The following is a 21,161-nucleotide window of genomic DNA, read 5'->3' on the forward strand; positions in this document are numbered from 1 at the left end:
CGGCACTGGGGCGTTCCTGTTGCTTCGGCAGGGCCCCCCTGCCCCGGGGAGGAGGCGGCCGTGGGACCGGCGGTGCTGGGCGGGGGAGCGGGGCCAGCTCGGCACCGGCCGAGTGCCCCCCGCGGCTGCCGCCTCACGGCAACGGGCGGCAGCGCTGCCGGGACAGACAGCGCGGGCGGTGCGGCGCCGAGGGCCGCGGGTGTGGTGCGTGTAGCACACGTGGGAGGCAGTGTGCGGATCGGTGTCCTTGCCGCCACTGCCGGTGACAGCCGGTGACAGCCGGCAGCGGGGTTACGGCTGGCCCCGCGGGGTTACGGCTGGCCCCGCAGGCTCTGGCTTCCCGCGCCGGAGGCTGCCGCCTGCTGGAGCGACCCTGCCGCGGGGGGGCTGGCACCGCACAAACGAACGGAGAAGCTTTGGTCAGGGAGCGAATCTGCCCTGGAGACAAGGGGCACAGATCCTCCCGGCAGACGGCGCATACAGCCGCCGCAGCTGGCGCTCCGCGTCCCACGGCCACAAGGCTACGGCCACAGAGACTGCGCCAGGCCTGGCTGGGTCCTGTCGGGACAGGGATCTGCTGGAGAGGGCCCAGCAGAGGGCTGTGAGGATGAGCAGGGGACTGCAGCACTGCCTGGTGAGGAGAGGCTGAGGGCCCTGGGGCTGCTTAGTCTTCAGAAGAGAGGGCTGAGAGGGGATTTAATCAATGTCTATAACTCTCTGAGGGCTGGGGGTCAGGAGGGGGACAAACTCTGCTCACTGCTCCCTGGGTTAGCACAAGCAGCAATGGATGGAAGCTGCAGCACAGGAGGCTCCAGCTCAGCACAAGGGGGAACTTCTCTCCTGTGAGGGTCCCAGAGCCCTGGCACAGACTGCCCAGAGAGGCTGTGGAGTCTCCTTCTCTGGAGCCTTTCCAGGCCTAGATGTGTTCCTGTGTGCCCTGAGCTAGATTGTCTGGTCCTGCTCTGGCAGGGGATTGGACTCGATGAGGCTTTGGGTCCCTTCCTACCCCTGACATCCTGTGAGCCTGTGTGAGCCTGTGCCCTGCTGAGAGGGGTTGGGGGAGTCTCGGGGGCACTGGAGCTGCTGGCAGTGGGTCGGCAGGTGTGTGGCACAGTAGCAGGTGTGTGGCACAGGACCCTCTTTCACAGGCAGTTCAGAGGAATAGATGTCAGAAGAGCAGGACTGCAGAAGAAGCAATAGTGACTGAGTTTTCGTTTCTTCATTTCAGGCTTTAAGGGATAGTTGTTAATTCATTTGCTCCTCTACAGCTTCATCCTATGCAGTCTCCTTGGGAACAGCTGTCCCAATGAGGAGTGAATTCCCAAGCTCACCCAGAAGTGGAAGTGCTTTTTCAGTATTCAGGATCCTTCTGCGCCTTCACCTACAGCATTTACATTTGGTAAGACCTGGTTGTGGTAAATCAGCATGTTCCTAGCTGCCAGAGCACCTGCAGCACTGGGAGTGGAACGGGCACCAGTCAGCTCTGTGAGAAGAGCAAGAAGATCTCTGCGAAAAGACCTTGCGAGAGAGGCAGGGCTAGGCAGGACAGAGGCGTGTGTGCGCTTGCACAGCGCTGGCAACAGAGGGAACTCAGAACCACCACTCGATAGCAGTGGCAGTGCCTTCCCGCAGGGGCCATCAGCACCTCTGCAGTTCATTGGCACAGCTCACGCAAGCCCTGCTGCAAGCGCTGCTACTTTACCCTACCTCCTACTGTGACAACTCTCATTTCCCTCTTTCGTTTCTCTCCTTATTCCTGGCTTGATCTTCTTCTTGGTTCCCCTTTGTTATTCTCAGCTCTGCAGGCTTATAATATGCATCTCTTGCCAGATTAGCTGTTGCTTCTTCCCACCAACACTTCATTTGGCCAAGGCTCTGTCTTCTCTCCCGTCTTTGCCTTTAGAAGTGATGGATGAGCTCTCTGCTTCTTTTCAGTTCCTGGTACTTCACTTGACCAAAGCTGCTGTCCTCAAAACGTCTAGCTAAATTTCCTCTCCCATGCTGAAGGAAGGAGCCTCTTGAGTTTTGTTTTCCCTCTAAGGAACAAGAAGTCCTTTCTGTTCCCAGATAGGAAACTTCCCTATGAGCATCTCTCCCATTGCCTCCCCACATGAGACTCCTGCTTCACACAGGTGTCCTCTCTCTCTTCTCCATTCCTCCTCAAGTTCTCTGCTGTTGCAGCCACTGGATCAGGTTTGCCAACCTGTCCCTTTCTGCCTGTGCCCATATCTTTCTGTGTACAAAGCTGGATGGTCATCCTAATTTCTGTAGATAGATATGTTGACAAGCTGTTGCTGTTAGAACAGTCGATGTGTCTTTACCATCACCTAGGAATGTTCTCCAAAGGATTGTAAGAGCCTGAAGGTGGCTTTCAGGGAAATAAAAAAATTGGTATCCTCTCCAGACTGGACCAGTTCCAGAAATGAGGCAGCAGCTCTCAAGGATGGCTGTTGGTAGACCTCAGTCAGTGCACTAAGGTGACTCACAGCGATGTCTGTCTCGGTCTTTTCCAACAGTGTCCCCATGACTGATACCACACAGGTCACAAGAATTGCCCTGGAAGTGAATCCAGCACCTGGAGTGCCCAAGGTAAGACAACTCTGTGCACTCTGCTGGGGAGATGCCTTCCAGGCAGATTTATGAGCTGCATAAGCATCTACCCTTAAACACTCCTGCCGTGTGACCTAGCAGGGTAAGTGTAAGGTCCTGCACCTAGCTCAGGGCAATCCTAGATACCAATTCAGGCTGGGGGTGATGAGATTGAGAGCAGCCCTGCAGAGAAGGACTTGGGGGTGTTAGTGAGGGAGAAGCTGCACAGGAGCCAGCAGCAGGCACTTGCAGCCCAGGATGCCATTGTGGCTTTCTGGGCTGCATCCACAGCAGCGTGGCCAGAGATGGAGAGAAAAGATCTGCCACTCTGCTGAGACCTCACCTGCAGGGCTGGGGCCAGCTCTGGAGCACTCAGGAAGGACGTGGACCTGATGGAGCAGGTCCAGAGGAGGCCACCAAGATGATCAAAGGTTGGAGCAGCTCTACTAGGAGAGGCTGAGGGAGCAGGGGGTGTGCAGCCTGGAGAAGAGAAGGCTTTGGGGAGCCTCACTTGGTATTCTTTTGGGATGGCTCTTTTGTTTCTCCGCTCCCTCACATATCACGCTGTGTGAAAGGGAACCTGCTGACTCGGACTGAGGTGCAGGGCAGGCATCTTTGAGCCCTTCTGAGCTTTCCACAGTTTCCCTGTTCCTGTCCTTTTGCTGTATTTCTTCTTTCTTTTGTTACCCTCTTTGTCAGTGGATCTGAAAGAGAAGAGGATATTTGTCTTCTGTACCTGAAGTACTTGGGTTCATTAATAGTTCTGGGGGTTTGTCTCAGTACTTTTCACCAAGTGGGAAGAAAGAAAATACACTGGGATGATGTGGTCCTAGAATAAGTAAAGCAAGAAAGGAATGTCAGGTAGATGCAGTACCTTGAAAGAAAAAGCTTAGTGTTCCCATTGCCTGTATTTTCAGGTGCCTGTCTCTTTAAAAGCTTGCTAAAGCTTTAGAGTAAACAGTGGTTTCAAGAGTTTTTGGTCATCATGATAGAGTCCATCTCTGAAATGAGCTTTCTGGAACAAAGAGATGTGCCAGTGTGGCTTCTAGGAAGCTGAGTGACTCAGAGAGCAGCCACTTCATCCGACGGGTCATGTGAACGGCAGAATGAAAGGCTGACTTGTGCCAGAGGCTGCAGTCAGTCACCCCTGCGGTGGGGCAGTCACATCACTCGCTTACGCTCCCGGTGGCTGCAAGAGTTTTGCACTTCGGGAATCGGTTGTGGTCCAAAAGATTTGCCTGGGCTCAGCCTTTGCAAGGCTCAGCTCTTAATGCAGCTGCCTGCATCTGTGCAGGTCAGCAGCTGTAAGCTAGGACAGTGGCCTCCTGAGGAGCTGAGCTGACTTGCCCCGCGGTTGTTAGGTGTAGATCTGTGCTGTTACTGAAATCAAGGAGCCACAGAATGGTTTGGGTTGTCTCACCGCCCCGGGGCTGAACTTCTTCCTTAGCTCCACTCTCACCCTGCTCTGCCTCAGCTTCAAACTATCCCCCCTTGTCCTGTCTTCAGACACCCTCAGCACAAGTCCCTCTGCAGCCTTCCTGCAGCATCCCTTCAAGCTATTGGAAGGCAGCTCTAAGGTCCCCCAGAGCCTTCCCTTCTCTCAGGAGCCAAGCTGTGTGAGCCAAGAGCTTTAGGGGGTGTGAAGTGCTCTGTGTCCCCAGGCCCTGTACTAGCTTTGAAATCTCCTGTTAGCATCCTTCAGCACTTGGCCTTCTTCTCAGAAACCTCTGATCATCTTTTCCCCCTTTCCAGCCTCACTGCTGCCTCTCCTCCCTGGTGCCCTGAAGCTCAGTGTCTTCTCCTGGCCCAGCTGCAACTGTCAGGGAGTTTGCAGGGTCTCCATAACAGGGGCAAGGACCACAGCAGCAACTTTTTGTTCAGGGTCCGTGGCCACAGCAAAGAGAAAGCAAAGTGAGTTGCCACTCGGAATTGATTCTCCCTGCAAAATTAATTGCTGTGAAACACAATTTTATCCCATTTATTTCCTTGTCCAGAGATGTTTGGACAGCTGCCCTGCTCTGCCGATTGGAACGTGAAAAGCTAATAAAAAGGATTAAATTATGCACTAGGAGCAGGCAGTTAATAAAGCAGATGGCAGTGGTGGTGCTTGAGTAAAGTGCTGGTACAGAGAGAAGATTGCCTGCTGCAGGGATATTTTTTTTTGGTCCAAAACCTGACCAAATAGATGGAAATTAGCCAAAATTAAACTTTTTTTTCTTGTGGTTTAGAATGGGTTAGGTTGGAAGGGACCTCAAAGCTCAGCCAGTTCCAACCCCCTGCCATAGGCAGGGGCAGCTCCCACTAGAAAAGGTTGCTCAAGGTCTCATCCAACCTGGCCTTGAACACCTCCAGGGAGAATCACCTTCTTTTAGGTCAGGTCTCTCAAGGCCTCATCCACAGTATCACAGTATCACCAAGGTTGGAAGAGACCTCATAGATCATCAAGTCCAACCCTTTACCACAGAGCTCAAGGCTAGACCATGGCACCAACTTGGTCCTGAACACTGCCAGGTAGGTTGTGGAGCACAGAAACACCCAATGTGATCTTCAATCTTTGATCACATTGGGTGATTCTGTGCTCCACAACCTCCCTGGACAACCTGTGCCAGCATCTCACCACCCTCACTCTCAAGAACTTCTTCCTAACATCCAGTTTCAGTCTCCCCTCTGCCAGTTTAAACCCATTACCCCTCGTTGATCATGATAATGTGCAGAGCTTGGGTCTGATGGCTAATGGAAAGAGGTATCTGCACTGAGGTTCTGTCCCCTTCCTTCTGGCAGCTTGGGGCAGGCAGAGGCCAGAAGGTTTCATTCCACAAAGCCAACCCCAGGCTGACTTCCCCGGGGCCGTGGGCGCTTTGTCGAAGATGAGGCAAGGCAGAGCAGCTTCTCACTCTCTCAGCTATGGAAAGCCACCACCTCTGTGCTAGCCTGGAGAAGCCCCCAGGAGGCAGTCCTCCCTCCTTCATCGCTCTGCTGAGGGTGTACCGAGAGCTGCTGGTGAGCAGGATCCGCAACACGCAGTGTTTGCTCGACAACTTGCTGACCAACGACTACTTCTCCGCTGAGGATGCAGAGATTGTTGTCCAGTTCCCAACTCAAGCAGATAAGGTATTGTGGTAGAAATTGATCATCTGTTATCAGTTATGAACGTTCCTCTGTTTTTAAATTAATGTTCAAAAGTTCTAGAAAGGTCCTTGAGGTTCTTCGGATTTTCAGTCAACAGGAAGTAGTTGCACAACACAAGCGGCAGTTACACAAGCACAGCTCCAGGCTGGGTGGGGAATGGCTGAGAGCAGCCCTGAGGAACAGGACCTGGGGGTCTGGGGTGAGGAAAAGCTCAACAGGAGCCTGCAGTGTGAGTGCAGCCCAGACACAACCCTGTGCTGGGCTACAGCAAGAGCAGTGTGGGCAGCAGGGCAAGGGAGGGGATTCTGCCCCTTGGCTCTGCTCTCCTTACATCCCACCTGTAGTCCTGGATGCAGTTCTGGAGCCCCCAGCACAAGAAGAATATGGAAGTGTTGGAGCCAGTCCAAAGGAGACCAGGAAGATGCTAAGAGCGCTGCAGCAGCTCTGTTGTGAGGTCACTCAAGGTCTCATCCAACTTGGCCTTGAACACCTCCAAGGAGGGAGCATCCACAACTTCCCTGGGCAGCCTGTGCCAGTGTCCCACCACCCTCACTGCAAAGAACCCTTTCCTAACATCCACTTTAAATCTTCCCTCTGCCACTTCAAACCCATTCCTCCTCATCCTCTCATTCCCAGACCTTTTCAATAGTCCCTCTCCAGCCTTCCTGTAGCCCCCTTCAGATCCTACAAGGCCACTCCAAGGTCTCCTCCAAGCCTTCTCCAGGCTGCAGAGCCCAAACTCTTGTAGGCTGTCCTCACAGCAGAGCTGCTGCAACCCTCTTTACAGTGGTTCTTACAGGTGGTGATGGTTCAAATTCAGAGCTAGGTTTTTAATTCAGTTTTTGGAAGTGCCAGTTTTAATTTTCATCCCCCCTCTTCCATCCCAAAAGGGATCTCAGAGCACTCTAGAGGTGTAAGTGTGGGAAAATGCTGTGTGTCAGTGACCTTTTGTGTGCTCTTTCTTCAGGTTCGCAAAATTCTGGACTTGGTTCAAAGCAAGGGAGAAGAAGTCTCAGAATATTTCATCCTTGTCCTGCAGAAAGTCACTGATGCTTACTATGAACTTCAGCCTTGGCTGGATCAAATAGGTTATGAGCCTTCGGCGTGCATGTGTGGTAAACCCGTGGTAAACACAGACCCAGGTAAGGCCATGCAGCTAGATCCTTCCCTTAGAATCACAGAATGGTCTGGCTTGGAAGGGAGCTCCAGAGCTCATCCAGTCCAACCTGCACTCAGCAGGGACATCCTCCTCCACAGCAGCTTGCTCACAGCCTGCTCCAGCCTCACCTTCAATAGCTCCAGGCACAGAGCCACAACCACCTCCCTGGGCAGCCTGTGGCAGTGCTCCAGCAGCCTCCTGCTGCACAACTTGTTCCTCACCTCCAGTCTCAATCTGCTCTGCTCTCATTCCAAACCATTGCCCTGGTCCTGTCCCTGCAGGCCTTTGCAAACAGTCCCTCTGCAGCCTGCTTGCAGCCCCTTCAGGTCCTGGCAGGCTGCTGTTAGGTCTGCCTGGAGCCTTCTCCTCTGCAGGCTTCACACCCCCAGCTCCCTCAGCCTGCCCTCCTAGCCCAGCTGCTCCAGCCCCCGATCATTTTTGTGGCCTCCTCCATAGACAGAGCCCCTCAAGCCACTTTCAGGGTGTGGTGGCTTACAGAGGACCTTTCCTCAGCACCCAAATTTCCCGAGAGGTGAGGATGGCAGCACAAACAGAAGCAATCTGCCAAAGCAGACATTTCACATTAGAATTCCTTTTGCTCGTTGCCCTCTCTGAGTGCCCAGGGAAGCTCACTGCACAGTTGGGATGTTTGCTGGTAGCCTTTTGGTAGTGACTGACTGCTTTTTCAGTCAGCAGGTATTGCCAGAAGCTGAGAGAGGAGCTGGGCCGGGACTCCAAGTTTGTGATGTCCTATGGGCAGAGGGAAGAGATGCTGCTGGAGGACATCTACGCTCCCAGCATCATGGAGCTGGTCAGCTTCACCAACGAGAGCCTAGGCCATGTATGTCAACTGGAAGCCCTTTTTGATGATGCACTTGGGCTAATTAATGAAGATGGAGAAACAATTTACGTCTTTGGTGACGCAGGAATCGGCAAATCCATCTTGCTGCAGAGGATTCAGAGCCTTTGGGCCAGGAGAGAACTGGATGTGGGGGCCAAGTTTCTCTTCCGCTTCCGCTGCAGGATGTTTAGTTGCTTTAAGGAAGACGAAGCCATATGCTTGCAAGACCTGCTCTTCAAATACAACTGCTACCCAGACCAGGACCCCACTGAGGTGTTCCATCACATCCTACAGTTCCCTCACACAGTTCTTTTCACGTTTGATGGCTTCGATGAGATCTATTCCAGCTTTGACCTCAGTGGTGTGCCCGAGGTGTGTTCCCCCAAGGAAGCCATCCACCCGCTGATGCTGCTGGTGAGCCTCCTCAGAGGGAAGCTGCTGAAGGGCTCCAGGAAAATCCTTACCGCTAGGACAGGAACTGAGATCCAGAGAAACATCATTAGGAAGAAAGTGCTGCTGCGTGGCTTCTCCTGCAGCAACCTGAAGGAATACACCGCTCGGTTCTTCAGGGAGGAGAGCCTGCGGGCGCTGGTGTGGGACCAGCTGGAGGCTAACCCCTACCTCTGCAGCCTGTGCTCGGTGCCTCTCTTCTGCTGGATTATCTTTAAAAGCTACGAGCACTTCCACTCCGTGTTTGACAGCCACGAGCTGCCAGACTGCTCTGTCACCTTAACAGATGTCTTCCTGCTCATGGTCGAAGTCCACCTGAACCGATCGCTCAAAACGAGCCTGCTGAGGAGCACCCCCAGGAGCCGAGCGGAGGTGTTCCAGCCCAGGAGGGAAACTCTGCTGTCCTTGGGCAGGTTGGCATGCAGAGGGATGGAGAACTCCCTCTTCATCTTCGAGCAGGAGGAGGTCTCCTCAGCCAGTGTCTCTGAAGGGGATCTGCAGTTGGGCTTCCTCAGGACAGTGAAAGGTTACAGCGGCTGCAATGATCAGGCCACTTACGAGTTCCTGCACTTGACCCTCCAGTCCTTTTTCACGGCTTTGTTCCTGGTGGTTGAAGAGAAGGTGAGCGCCGGGGAGCTGCTGCGCTTCTTCAGCGAGTGCTCTTCCAGCGAGGCCGCCCAGCCCAGCTGCCTGCACATTCCCTGGCTGAGGAAGCGGCTGGCGGGAGGGGATCCTTTCAAGAACCACGAGCACTTGCACTTCACCAACCTCTTCCTCTGCGGGCTGCTCTCCAGAGCCAAGAAGAAGCTCCTGGGACACTTGGCCTCGCCCGCGGTCATCAAGAGGAAGAGGAAGGCGCTGGTCGCCTACCTGGGGCAGAGCACCAAGTGCCACATGAAAGGCTACGCCCGCTCCAGGCTCCTTGCCTACAACCAGGTGCAGCTGCAGCCCAACTTCGTGTGGCTGCTGCGCTGCCTGCACGAGGCGCAGAGCGCGCGCGCGTGGCGGCAGGCGGCCGGGCGCATGCAGGCCAACTACCTGAAGCTCACCTACTGCAACGCCTGCGCCGCCGACTGCCGCGCCCTGGCCGTGCTGCTGCGCCACTGCCCGCGGCGCCTGGCGCTCGACCTGGACAACAACAACATCAACGACTACGGAGTCAAGGAGCTGCTGCCTTGCTTCAGCAAGCTGGCGGTCATCAGGTAGGGGCTGGGCAAGCAGGGCAGGAGCACCTATGCTGTGAGCAGAGGCTGAGGAAGCTGGGGCTGTGCAGCCTGGAGAGGAGGAGACTCCCAGGTGACCTTATTGTGGCCTTGCAGTATCTGAAGAGGGCTACAAGAAAGCTGGGGAGGGACTTTTTAGTCTGTCAGGGAGTGATAGGACTGGGGGGAATGGAACAAAGCTGGAAATGGGGAGATTCAGACTGGACATGAGGAGAAAGTTCTTCAGCATTGAGGGTGGTGAGAGCCTGGAAAGGGTTGCCCAAGGAGGTGGTGGAAGCCTCATCCCTGGAGGTGTTTAAGGCCAGGCTGGATGAGGCTGTGGGCAGCCTGCTCTAGTGTGAGATGTCCTTGCCCATGGCAGGGGGGTTGGAACTGGCTGATCTTTGTGGTCCCTTCCAACCCTGCCTGATTCTGTGATTCAATGATTCTCTGTGCCTTGACGCATTACCTGCTGGGCTGAAGGAACTGATTTTGAAAGCAGAGGAAGATGTGGACCTTCCTGCTGCACAACTTGTTCCTCACCTCCAAGCTCAGTCTGCTCTGCTCTCATTTCAAACCACTGCCCTCATCCTGTCCCTGCAGAGGCCTTTGCTAACAGTTCCTCTACAGCCTTCTTGGAGCCCCTTCAGGTCCTGGCAGGCTGCTCTTAGACCTGCCTGGAACTTTCTCTTCCACAGGCTGCACACCCCCAGCTCCCTCAGCCTGTCCTCCCAGCAGAGCTGCTCCAGCCCCTGATTATTTTTGTGGCCTACTCAGGATCTGCTCCATCAGGTCCATGTCCTTCCTGTACTGAGCGCTCCAGAGCTGGATGCAGCACTGCAGGTGAGGTCTGAGCAGAGCAGAGGCACAGGATCCCCTCTCCATCTCTGGCCATGCTGCTTTGGATGCACCCTTCTGTGCTGCCTGTGACCACTGTTGGCTCCTGTCCAGCTTCTCCACCAGCATCCCCAGGGCTGTCCTCACCTCTGTGGATGACTTCCAGAGCATTCCCTTGGACATTTGGGGCTTTCTGTTTGTGTTGGGTTTGCAGTGAGCCAGATGAAGCTGGTGGCATAAGGGCCTAATGTCCTTAATGATCTTGTTATCCCATGGGTGATGCACAGCTGTAATCACATCAGTTCAAACTTTCTTTCGTTCCAGGCTCAGTGTAAATCAGGTTACAGACCATGGAGTAAGGATCTTGTATGAAGAACTCTCCAAGTACCAAATTGTGACTTTCTTGGGGTATGTATCAGCTGGGAGCAAAACACTTAGCTCTTGATACTGGGAAATCAAAGTGCAGTGCTGGCAGTGTTGGCACACAAAGGAGGGCTGGGAGCTGCAGCCAGCTGCTTGCATGCTGCACATAAGAGAAGCAGCATTTTGGCTGCAGAGGTTGCTCAGGGCTTGTAGTGATGGGACTGGAGGAAGCAGCTTGAAGCTACAAGAAAGATGCAAGGGACTTTTTACAGGGACTTGTGGTGACAGGATCATAGAACCATAGAATGGTTTAGGTTGGAAGGGACCTCAAAGCTCAGCCAGTTCCAACCCCTGCCTTAGGCAGGGACACCTCCCACTACAACAGGTCACTCAAGGCCTCATCCAGCCTGGCCTTGAACATGTCCAGGGAGGGAGCATCCACAGCCTCCCTGGGCAACCTGTGCCAGTGTCTCACCACCCTCACTGCAAAGAACTTCTTCCTATCATCCATTTTCAGTCTCCCCTCTGCCACTTCAAACCCATTCCTCCTCATCCTGGCATTACCAGACCTTGTCAGTAGTCCCTCCCCAGCCCTCCTCTAGCCCCTTTCAGATACTGGAAGGCCACTCCAAGGTCTCCTGGAAGCCTTCTGCCTTCTCTTCTCCAGGCTGCAGAGCCCCAACTCTCTCAGCCTGTCCTCACAGCAGAGCTGCTGCAGCCCTCTGAGCACCTTGGTGGTCTCCTCTAGACTCGCTCTAACAGTTCCATGTCCTGCTTGTGCTGGGGGTTCCAGAACTGAACCCAGGACTGCAGATGGATGGATGGATTCCAGGATGAAAGGGAATGGACTGAAGCCTGAGGAGGGCAGACTGAGAGTGGGGATTAGGAAGAAATTCTTGACAGTGAGGGTGGGGAGAGACTGGCACAAGTTGCTCAGGGAGGCTGTGGATGCCTTCTCCCTGGAGGTGTTCAAGGCCAGGCTGGATGAGGCCTGGAGCAAGCTGTGCTGGTGGGAGGTGTCCCTGCCCATGGCAGAGGGTTGGGGCTGGATAAGCTTTAAGGTCCCTTCCTGCCTAAACCACTCTGGATCTCATCTCTTTGAGCTGATTGATCTTTGCACAGTGGGTAGAGAACTCATCTCTGGGACAACAGCTCTGACCTCCTGCTCTTGGCGCAGCAGCTACATGGAAATGACTTTTGGAGGAGGAAGCTTGTGAATACCAAGGGCTGCCTCCCTTCTTCAGTGTGCCCTAATGCAAGCAGAGCTGCTGAGCTCTCTGATATTCAGTCATATTTGCAAGGGGATTTGATGACTTTTAGAAGACAAAAACCCCCAAAGCTCCCGATCTTCTGACTGGTGGCAAGATTTTGTCTGTGCTAGCACAGGAATAAAGGGAAGCTTTTGTTTGCTTGGGGGGACTACTTACTGAAAAGCCAATCATGTAACTGCTCTGCCATGAGCTGCTGCCTGCTCTCCTTTGCATTTTACATCTAACCCTTCACAAGATAAATTGCCTATAAAAATAGACATGCAAACAACTGGGAACACATCCCAGGCCCTACAGAGTAAGATTGATGCTCTCCATGTGTGCATTCTCAAATATGCAGCTTGTGAATATTAAAGCACCACCAGGAACAGCCTATTTTTTTTCCTTTCAGCTTATACAACAACCAAATCACTGATGTTGGAGCCAAGTACGTTGCAAAACTCATTGAAGAGTGTTCAAGCCTTGAATATGTAAAGTAAGTTGGATTTTGGTCTTTTTTCCCTTGTCTGCAGTATCCTAACTAAGGTAAAGCAACCTGAGAGAGTGAGGAGAAAAGCCCCAAGTTATGTTTCCAGTAAACTAGAGCTTAGGTTGCAGCTGACTGCTCTTCTGCACTAGTCTGGCAGTGAAGGGTAGGAGGTGAAAGTGCTGAATCCAGAGTCCTTAGTGCAGGAATAAGGCAATAAGCAAAAGGAGAACATGAAACCTGCTCTCTACCTGAGTCCAGTCTGGGCACCTGGCTGAGGTTTAGGAGGTGCAGGAACCTTGCTGCCCCTCGCAGCAGGCAGATCCACTTGGATTCAGTATCATAGAATCAGGCAGGTTAGAAGAGATCTCCAAGCCTCATCCAGCCCAGCCTAGCACCCAGCCCTGGCCAATCAACCAGACCATGGCACTAAGTGCCCCAGCCAGGCTTGGCTTCAACACCTCCAGGCATGATGACTCCACTACCTCCCTGGGCAGCCCATTCCAGTGCCAATCACTCTCTCTGGCAACAACTTCCTCCTAACATCCAGCCTAGACCTGCCCTGGCACAGCTTGAGGCTGTGTCTCCTTGTTCTGTTGCTGGTTGCCTGGCAGCAGAGCCCAACCCCACCTGGCTACAGCCTCCCTTCAGGGAGCTGCAGAGAGCAATGAGCTCTGCCCTGAGCCTCCTCTGCTGCAGGCTGCACACCCCCAGCTCCCTCAGCCTCTCCTCACAGGGCTGTGCTCCAGGCCCCTCCCCAGCCTTGCTGCCCTTCTCTGGACACCTTCCAGCACCTCAGTATCTCTCTTGAATTGAGTGTCCCAGGACTGGACACAGCACTCAAGGTGAGGCCTGGGTGGTGCTGAGTACAGAGGCAAAATAAGCTCCTTTGCCCTGCTGGCCACACTGCTCCTGAGCCAGGCCTTTGTAGCTCATCTGTCCAGGGCCACTTGAGTCAGGCTGTGCTGCTGTCAGGCCTTAACCTTAGAATTCCCCAAACCCTTTTGATTAGCTGTTCCCTTTAATTCCTGGAACTTCCCAGAAACAGTCTGGCTGTGCCCAGCACAGGTTTGTCATCAAGGTAGATCATTAACCAGTGGGTTCATGGTAACCAGAGCAGGATAGAGATGGAATTGCAGCAGTGTCAGCACCTGAAAGCCCACACTGCCAGGTCCTTCCCTCCTGAAATCTCTGCAGAGTTTTGGAAGCCAGGAGCACTCTGTTTCTGTCACTGCTTTGCCACAGCAGGTGGCTTAAACTCCCATAAAAATGTCTGTGTGGAGATGGCTCCTTTCAGGCTGCACCCAGGCACTGACAGGAACACTTCTGCTGTGGAGGGCTGAGGTACAGAATGTGTGAAAGCCAAGGTGCAGCCTTGGTCAAATGCCTGCAGCAGTCCTGTGCTCTGGGTTAGCCACTGGGCGCTGGAGCTGCCTCCAGAGTTAACCAGCCTGAAACACGCAGGCTGCTTTCTGAGCTGCTGCTGCAACAGCTGATGTGTCTCACCAGTTCCTTTGCTCCCTGCAGGATAGGGGCAAACAAGATAACCAGTGAAGGAGGGAAGTGCCTTGCCCAGGCCATCCAGAAGAGCAGAACAATCTTTGAAATTGGGTAAGTTCAGTGCCTAGGAGCAGAGCTGAGGGCTTGGGCTTGGCAGGGCCTTAGGAGGCTGGTGGGGTGCTGTGCTGGGAGTGGAAGGGGCCTGGCTTACCAGGGAGGGCTCTTGCCAGGTTTCTCACAAGCCTGAAGGACTGTGCAGGAAATGGAGGGGGAAGGAAAAGGGGAGAGTGTGATGCTGAGGGCAGTCAGGCAGCACACCTGATGTCCCTCCTCTTCCTCTCTTCACCAGCATGTGGGGTAACCAGGTTGGAGACGAAGGAGCAAAGGCATTTGCAGAGGCCCTGAGGAACCACCCCAAGATAACAAATGTGAGGTAAAACATCAGTGGAGCCAGGCAGCTTGGCACAGTGCTGGCATTCCTATCCTGCTTTGAAGTGATGACTGCTCCCACCAAGAATTAGCCTGGAATGCCATCTGGTTCTGCAGCCTGCGCTGTGCAACAGCAGCCTGCGGTGCGAGCAGGAGGCCAGGCTGAGCCCAGAAGCCTCTGCAGCCAGTAAGCAAGTCAAAAATATGGCAGAGCTGGCATCCTTTCCTCTGTCTGCACCTCCCCCCTGTGGGGCACAGAGTCACTGGCACATGGAGGAGCAGTGTGCCCAGGTGGGCAGCAGAGCCAATGGCATCCTGGGCTGGCTCAGGAGCAGTGTGGCCAGCAGGGCAAGGGAGGTTCTTCTGCCCCTGTGCTCAGCACTGCTCAGGCCACCCCTGGAGTGCTGTGTCCAGTCCTGGGACACTCAATTCAAGAGAGATGTTGAGGTGCTGGAAGGTGTCCAGAGAAGGGCAGCAAGGCTGGGGAGGGGCCTGGAGCACAGCCCTGTGAGGAGAGGCCTGGAGGTGAGGAACAAGTTGTGCAGCAGGAGGCTGCTGGAGCACTGCCACAGGCTGCCCAGGGAGGTGGTAGAGGCCCCATGGCTGGAGCTATTGAAGGTGAGGCTGGAGCAGGCTGTGAGCAAGCTGCTGTGGTGGAGGATGTCCCTGGTCACTGCAGAGGGCTTGGACTATCTCTCCAGTGGTACTTTTTTGGGAACCAGGTGGTGCAAGGTGGCCTCTGGGACAGTGGAAGTGCCAAGGGGTGATGGCTGCTTCTTACACATCCCTGTCTTTGCTTCACAGTCTGGCACTCAATGGCATCACCACAGAAGGAGGCAAAAGCATTGCTGAAGCTCTGCAGCACAACAACTCAGTGAAAATATTCTGGTAATCGACCCTGGCATCTTCTCCTCCTCTCCTTTCTCCAGAGAGCTGCAGCCCTATTTTATTTCCTGCAATCCCACTGTCACCTCCTCCTCTCCTCCTCTCTCCTCCCCTTTGCTTCACTACTAGCAGGACATGAGCCACATCCCTCTGGAGGAATGGAGATGTGAGGATGGATCAGCAGCACCTGCCCCAATGCCATGCTTTGCTCTGCTCCCTCTGTCTGGCTTTCCCCATCTGCCCTCACTTCCATCACCTGAAGTCAAGTTCCTTGCCCTTGGTTTTTGCAGCTCTTCAGTGTTGCCTCTGCCTCTCTACTTCTTCCCACTACACCTCATCCACCTTTTAGACAGGAAAACATCATCAGGAGGTATCATTAACACACTCCCCTGAGAAACAAAATCTGCTGCTTTTGTCTCTTTTACCTCCAGGGCTTTTCTTCACTCTCCCTTTGTGTCCAGCCTTTCCGACTTGCTCAGGGCAGGAAGAGCACAGCCCCCTTGGGCTGGCTGAAGCTTCTACAGGGAGCATTCTAAGGGAACCTTTTCTCTCCCACTTAGGTTGACTAAAAATGAGCTGGATGATGAAGCAGCAGTGAGTTTTGCAGAGATGCTGAAGGTCAACAAGCAACTGACACATCTCTGGTGAGTTACATTCCACACAGGCACAGCTCTTTGGCTCTCACTGCACTAAAGCTTCCCCTTCTGAGCCTGTGCAGGTCACAGTAAGCTTTGTGTGTGTGGTCCTGATGCAGCTGGCTGGCTCTGGGCAGTTCTGCTGGCAAGGTGATCAAGCTGCTGCCTAGCATTTGGGACCTTCTTGCACACAGGGAAGAGGTGAAGCTGGTTGTGCGTCCCAGCATCTTTCAAAGCACTAATTGATTTGATCTCTCCTCAGGGGATCTGCCCTGGCCTCAAAGCCAAACATTTCAGGAGAAAATGCAAGCAGACCACTATAGAATAGAGTATTGTGACCCTTTATCATCATACTCTGGAAGGAGCAACCTCTGCTCTTCAACCAAGAGCCTACATGAGAGACACTTCAATGCATGTCCCACTTGCCCCCTGGTCTCTTCTAGGGCTGGCACTGCCACTCCTGCAAGGCTCTCACTGACAGGACATCAATCCCCAGGAAACCAGGGACCATTTCTAGCAGCCACAGAGTATTAAACTCCTGAGACAGCACAGCCCTGGCTGCTCTAGTCCAGAGGTTCCCAAGATTTGGGCCGTGGATGGGCTTGGGCAGCTGTAGGCTGTGAAATCCATAACTGCCCGAGAAATGGAGGCTCTTTGCAGTGAGTTTTGCTAAGCACACTCCAGCATTCCCTGCATTAATCCAAGCTCCCAGCCCTTAGGGAGCTTTGCTCCCTGACACCAGGCTGAGTGCAGGGGGTGCTGTAAATCCCTTTCCTGGGGCTTTAACATGAAATGCTTTCTTTCCCCAGGCTTATCCAGAATCGAATTACAGCCAAAGGGGTGAAGCACCTCAGTGAGGCACTCAAGGAGAACACAACTATTAAGGAAGTCTGGTAAAGATCCCTTCCCCAAAGGCTCACTGCAAACCTTCTTTCTCCTTGAAGCACTTTGAGCACTGCTACCTTCCAAAGCAAGTTTGTGAGGCAGGGGCTGGAGTTCCAGCTGTGGGATTCAAAGAGGCAAAACCTCCTCCTGCTACCAGAACTTGTGTGTGTGTTACAGGGGCAGGCAGCTTGCAAGGCCTGCAGGGACAGGACCAGGGCAATGGTTTGGAATGAGAGCAGAGCAGATTGAGACTGGAGGTGAGGAACAAGTTGTGCAGCAGGAGGCTGCTGGAGCAGTGCCACAGGCTGCCCAGGGAGGTGGTTGAGGCCCCATGGCTGGAGCTCTTGAAGGTGAGGCTGGAGCAGGCTGTGAGCAAGCTGCTGTAGTGGAGGATGTCCCTGCTGAGTGCAGGGGGTTGGCCTGGATGAGCTCTGGAGCTCCCTTCCAGCCCAAACCACTGATTCTAAACCATTATCAATGATTACTCCTAAGGCAGTTGTAGCTACAGGAGCAGCCAGGAGCAGGCCATGCTTGCTGGGGGAGTTCCAAGGCAACCAAACTGGAACCTTCTCTTCTGCACGCTGAGCATCCCCAACTCCCTCAGCCTGTCCTCCTAGCAGAGCTTCTCCAGTCCCCTGATCATCTTTGACTGGAGCTGCCCTGAACTCTGAGCAAGCAGCTCTAGTGGAGGATGTCCCTGCTGAGTGCAGGGAGTTGGACTGGCTGAGCTTTGGAGGTGCCTTCCAGCCCAAACCATTCCATGGTTCTAAGATCTGTCTGCACCACAGTCACAGAATGTCTGTGTGCAGAACTGGGACCTAACTTTTTAAGCCAAGTTTTGCTTCTCCTGATTTCTAATTTTTGTTGTTTTCCTTCTGAACAAGTTGATGGTTTTCAGGAGCCAAATGCCAGCCAGCAGGAGGTGATGGTTCCATGACCACATTGGTTGGTAGCATTTGTGCCTGGATTTGCTTTGGGCAGTGCTCCAAACGCTCTGCAAGTGCTAAGCTACAGGAAGATTAACTTTATGTGAAATGTTTGCTTGAGATTAGGTGGGCATCCCATAATCACACCTGGGCACTGCAGAGCCAAATTCCTTCCCCCACCCCAAGGAACTCAGGAGTCAATAGAACTGTGCTGGGTTTAGCACTGCTGCTTTCATTACTGAGTGTGAACTTTAGTCTGAAGTGTATCTGGGTTGCATAAGGGACACTGGATCCTCGCTCTGGCAGACAGTGACTCAGTGCCTGACTTAGAGAGCTCCTGAGCTCCCTGGAGACAGCAGAGATGCTTTCTGCAAAGGCCACAGCCAGCTCTCATCAGCAGAAGCATCATCGATTCAGAGAAAGGGTTGGAAGGGACCTCCAAAGGGCATCCAGGCCAACCCCCTGCACTCAGCAGGGACATCCTCCACCACAGCAGCTTGCTCACAGCCTGCTCCAGCCTCACCTTCAATAGCTCCAGCCATGGGGCCTCAACCAGCTCCCTGGGCAGCCTGTGGCAGTGCTCCAGCAGCCTCCTGCTGCACAACTTGTTCCTCACCTCCAGTCTCAATCTGCTCTGCTCTCATTCCAAACCATTGCCCTGGTCCTGTCCCTGCAGGCCTTTGCAAACAGTCCCTCTGCAGCCTGCTGTTAGGTCTTCCTGGAACCTTCTCTTCTGCAGGCTGAGCATCCCCAGCTCCCTCAGCCTGTCCTCCTAGCAGAGCTTCTCTAGTCCCCTGATCATCTTTGTGGCCCTACTCTGGACCTGTTCCATCAGGTCCTTGTCCCACTTGAATCATTCTGAATCTTCTGACCAAAATCTCTTCTGACTCTTGCCTGACTTTTCAGAGCTGCTCATTACCATCCAGAATTTCCTAAGTGTGAATGGTTTCAGCGTTGCTAGAAGCTGCCCTCAGCAGGCTGCTCCTTGTCAAGGGTGGGAAGATCAATGTAGCTTTCTGTAGCCAGAGGTGAAGTTTGCTCTAAGTCATTTCAGATTTGTCCTGCCTGTGTTCTTCACAGAGTTTTCTTCTCACGGTGTTAGGGAAGACAGCAAATGCTCTGCAGGCTGTCTAAATGTCTGAACTAGCCCCACTCCACCACGAGGCCTTCTGCCAGCTGTGTGCTGCTTGCTGAAAGGCAGGCAGCTGAGTGCCCAACACTCAGCTCGGTGAAGTTTAGCTGCGGCTTCAGATTTTGCTCCCGAGGAAGCAGCCTGGGAGGGGCAGCGCCGTGGCTGGTTCCCAGCCCTGTGCCCCTGGGAAGCAGGCAGCTCACAGCCTCCCCCAGCTGCCAGCTCTGCTCCATACCCTTGGCAAGACAGGGAATGGACCACAGGGAGGTGAGCTGGGCAGCAGCCTCACCCCTTTTGTCCTCTCCAGTTTGAACGGGAACCTGCTGAGCCAAGAAGAGGCCAAAGCTTTTGAGGAGGAGGAGCGCATCGTCTGCTGCTGAGCCGGGGCTCTGCCCTCCCGCAGAGCTCCCACCCTCGGCCTGCAGGCCTTAGACAGGGCTCAGCCTGCAGTGCCTTTCTGTGAGCATGCTGAGCTCCCTGGGCTCCAGCCCTGCCGCGGGGAGGGTGATGCTTGTGTGGTGCTCTGAAGCTGCACGGCACAGTGCTGCAGAGCAGAGCGCTGGCAGGTGTCTGCACCTTGCTGACTTCAGTGTGCAGAATAAAGCTAACCTCGGGTAAGCAATCTCCAACCTCTTTTGGCATGTAAGTACACACACAGATACCTGTGCAAGGAAGGCTGCAAGAGGCACAGACTCCTCCAGCTCCCAGGACTGTCTGCTTCAGAAGTGGGAATGGACACAGGTGTTGTGTGGTGCTGCTGCTTTCAACCTGAAAACCTTTCTCCTGCCCAGAACTTGGTCCCTTCTTTCTCCACTGACCACAGCCCCCTCTGCAGACACTGCTTGGCTGCTGTTGAGAAGTGGATGCATCAGACAGTCACAGACTACATTGGGTTAAAAGGGACCCTCAAAGGTCATCTTGTGCAACCCTCCTGCCCTCAGCAGGGACACCTCCAACCCCCCCAGGCTGCCTAGAGCCACACTGAGGAGTCTGATCTTGACTTTCTTCAGGGACAGATTCTCAACCACCTCCCTGGGCAGCCTGTGGCAGTATTTTGCCACTTTTCCAAGCGTGGCCAAGCCAGAGGGTTCCTAACGGAAAGGTGAAGTCACAGAGATGCTGCTGCTCTACTTAGGGTCTGGGAGTCTGGGGAAGTGTCCTCCAGCCAAGAAAGACAGCAGCAGACTGGAGGGAGGTCTGTGGAGGCTGAGCAGGATGGGTATTGGGCTGGAGCAGGGGAGGCACAAGGCAGGGCTGAGAGGACTCCCTGTGATTAGTGTCAGTGCTGCTGTTTCCCAGGGAGGCAGCTGAGGCTTTTCCACCCTGCCAGAGCACAAGCAGCTAACCTGACTCATTTCTGCACCTGAGCCACATTCACTGATTTTCAAGTGCAAAAACCTCTGCCAGAGCAAGGCCTGCAAAGGCTTCTCAGCCACTTTGACAAAGCAGAGGCCTCGGGTGGAACCTTGGCAAAATGCTGCTGGCTTTGCCAGCCTGCCCTTATGGAGGAAAGGAGGAGCTGGTGCAGAAGGGCCTTCAGCAGGGGGGGTGGGTACTTCTGTGCTCCCACTTTGCTCTCATCATTGCATCATTTGCTCATTTACCAAGCAGAAAAGAGAGCTTGAACCCCCACTTCTGTCCTATTTCATTGACAAAGCAGCACAAAATGTCCTGAGAGCTCCCTACAGGCTTTCCTTGGCAGACTTCTGTCCCTCATTTGGGTTAGAGCAACCTTTGGGGCTGTCTGTAGAGTGATAACCAGCTCCACTCTGCTGCAAAGCCTGTTACCTTCCCAGCTGCTTCAAGCCAGGCCTCCAGAGCAGTGCTCTCAGGGACAAGCCTGGGTACAGGACTGCAGCAGAGTGGTGGCAGGGTGAAGGCCAACTCCATGGTGGGTTGGTCACCCATGAAGGCACTTTCACCACTGCTGCAGAACCTGAGAGCAAACTGACTCTGGTGCAGAAGTGTCCTCTTTGTGCCCACGGGGCAGAGCCAGAGCTCCAGCTCCAGCAAACAGCTAAGCTGTGTCCAGCTGCCAGGGGATTCATCCTGTACACCCAAGGCAGCAGCTTCATGAGCTGCTGAAGCCTCACAAGCCTGGACCTTAAGGAGGGGAGCAAACAAGGCTCCCAGTACCTGCCAGACTCTCACCCTGAGTTTGGTAGATGTGAGTCCTGGCCCAGGTGAAGAGGAAAGCTGCTCCTTCACGTCCACTGAGGCAAGAGGGTGAGGAAGCCTCACTGTTGCATGGAGCAGGGATGGCCCCACAGTGCTCCTTCTGCTTGGTGACAAAGTCTGACCAAGCCTTGGCATTTTCCTTCTGCTTGAAAGCATCTTCGAGCAGCAGCTAAGAGGGGAAGGGGCTGGGGGCACAATGGCTTTCTTACAACCCAAGCACACGTTCAGAGGAACAAATGTGGCACCAGGGTGCCAACGAAAAGCAGGGCAGCAGGCAGGCACAGAAG

General features: G+C 54.0%; 1 protein-coding gene across 1 annotated transcript; it reads left to right on the plus strand.

Annotated features, from left to right (window-relative positions):
* The first annotated feature begins 1,279 nt into the window (after window positions 1-1,279).
* Window positions 1,280-19,318, plus strand: NOD1 (nucleotide binding oligomerization domain containing 1). The gene is made up of 13 exons (XM_064166877.1): window positions 1,280-1,399; window positions 2,517-2,589; window positions 5,371-5,700; window positions 6,686-6,860; window positions 7,567-9,370; window positions 10,532-10,615; window positions 12,230-12,313; window positions 13,832-13,915; window positions 14,154-14,237; window positions 15,038-15,121; window positions 15,679-15,762; window positions 16,563-16,646; window positions 19,004-19,318. The coding sequence occupies exons 3-13, from the start codon at window positions 5,494-5,496 to the stop codon at window positions 19,074-19,076; spliced, it is 2,847 nt and encodes a 948-aa protein (XP_064022947.1). The 5' UTR covers window positions 1,280-1,399; window positions 2,517-2,589; window positions 5,371-5,493; the 3' UTR covers window positions 19,077-19,318.
* Window positions 19,319-21,161: the final 1,843 nt, after the last annotated feature.

The sequence above is a fragment of the Pogoniulus pusillus genome, chromosome 28 (genome assembly GCF_015220805.1).
Source record: "Pogoniulus pusillus isolate bPogPus1 chromosome 28, bPogPus1.pri, whole genome shotgun sequence".
Taxonomy (NCBI): Eukaryota; Metazoa; Chordata; class Aves; order Piciformes; family Lybiidae; genus Pogoniulus; species Pogoniulus pusillus.

Coding starts and splice junctions, on each gene's coding strand:
- NOD1 (XM_064166877.1), top strand. CDS start 5,494: ATGGAAAGCCACCACCTCTGTGCTAGCCTGGAGAAGCCCCCAGGAGGC. Junction 13,916..14,153: donor AGAACAATCTTTGAAATTGG/GTAAGTTCAGTG, acceptor TCTCTTCACCAG/CATGTGGGGTAACCAGGTTG. Junction 14,238..15,037: donor CCCAAGATAACAAATGTGAG/GTAAAACATCAG, acceptor TTTGCTTCACAG/TCTGGCACTCAATGGCATCA.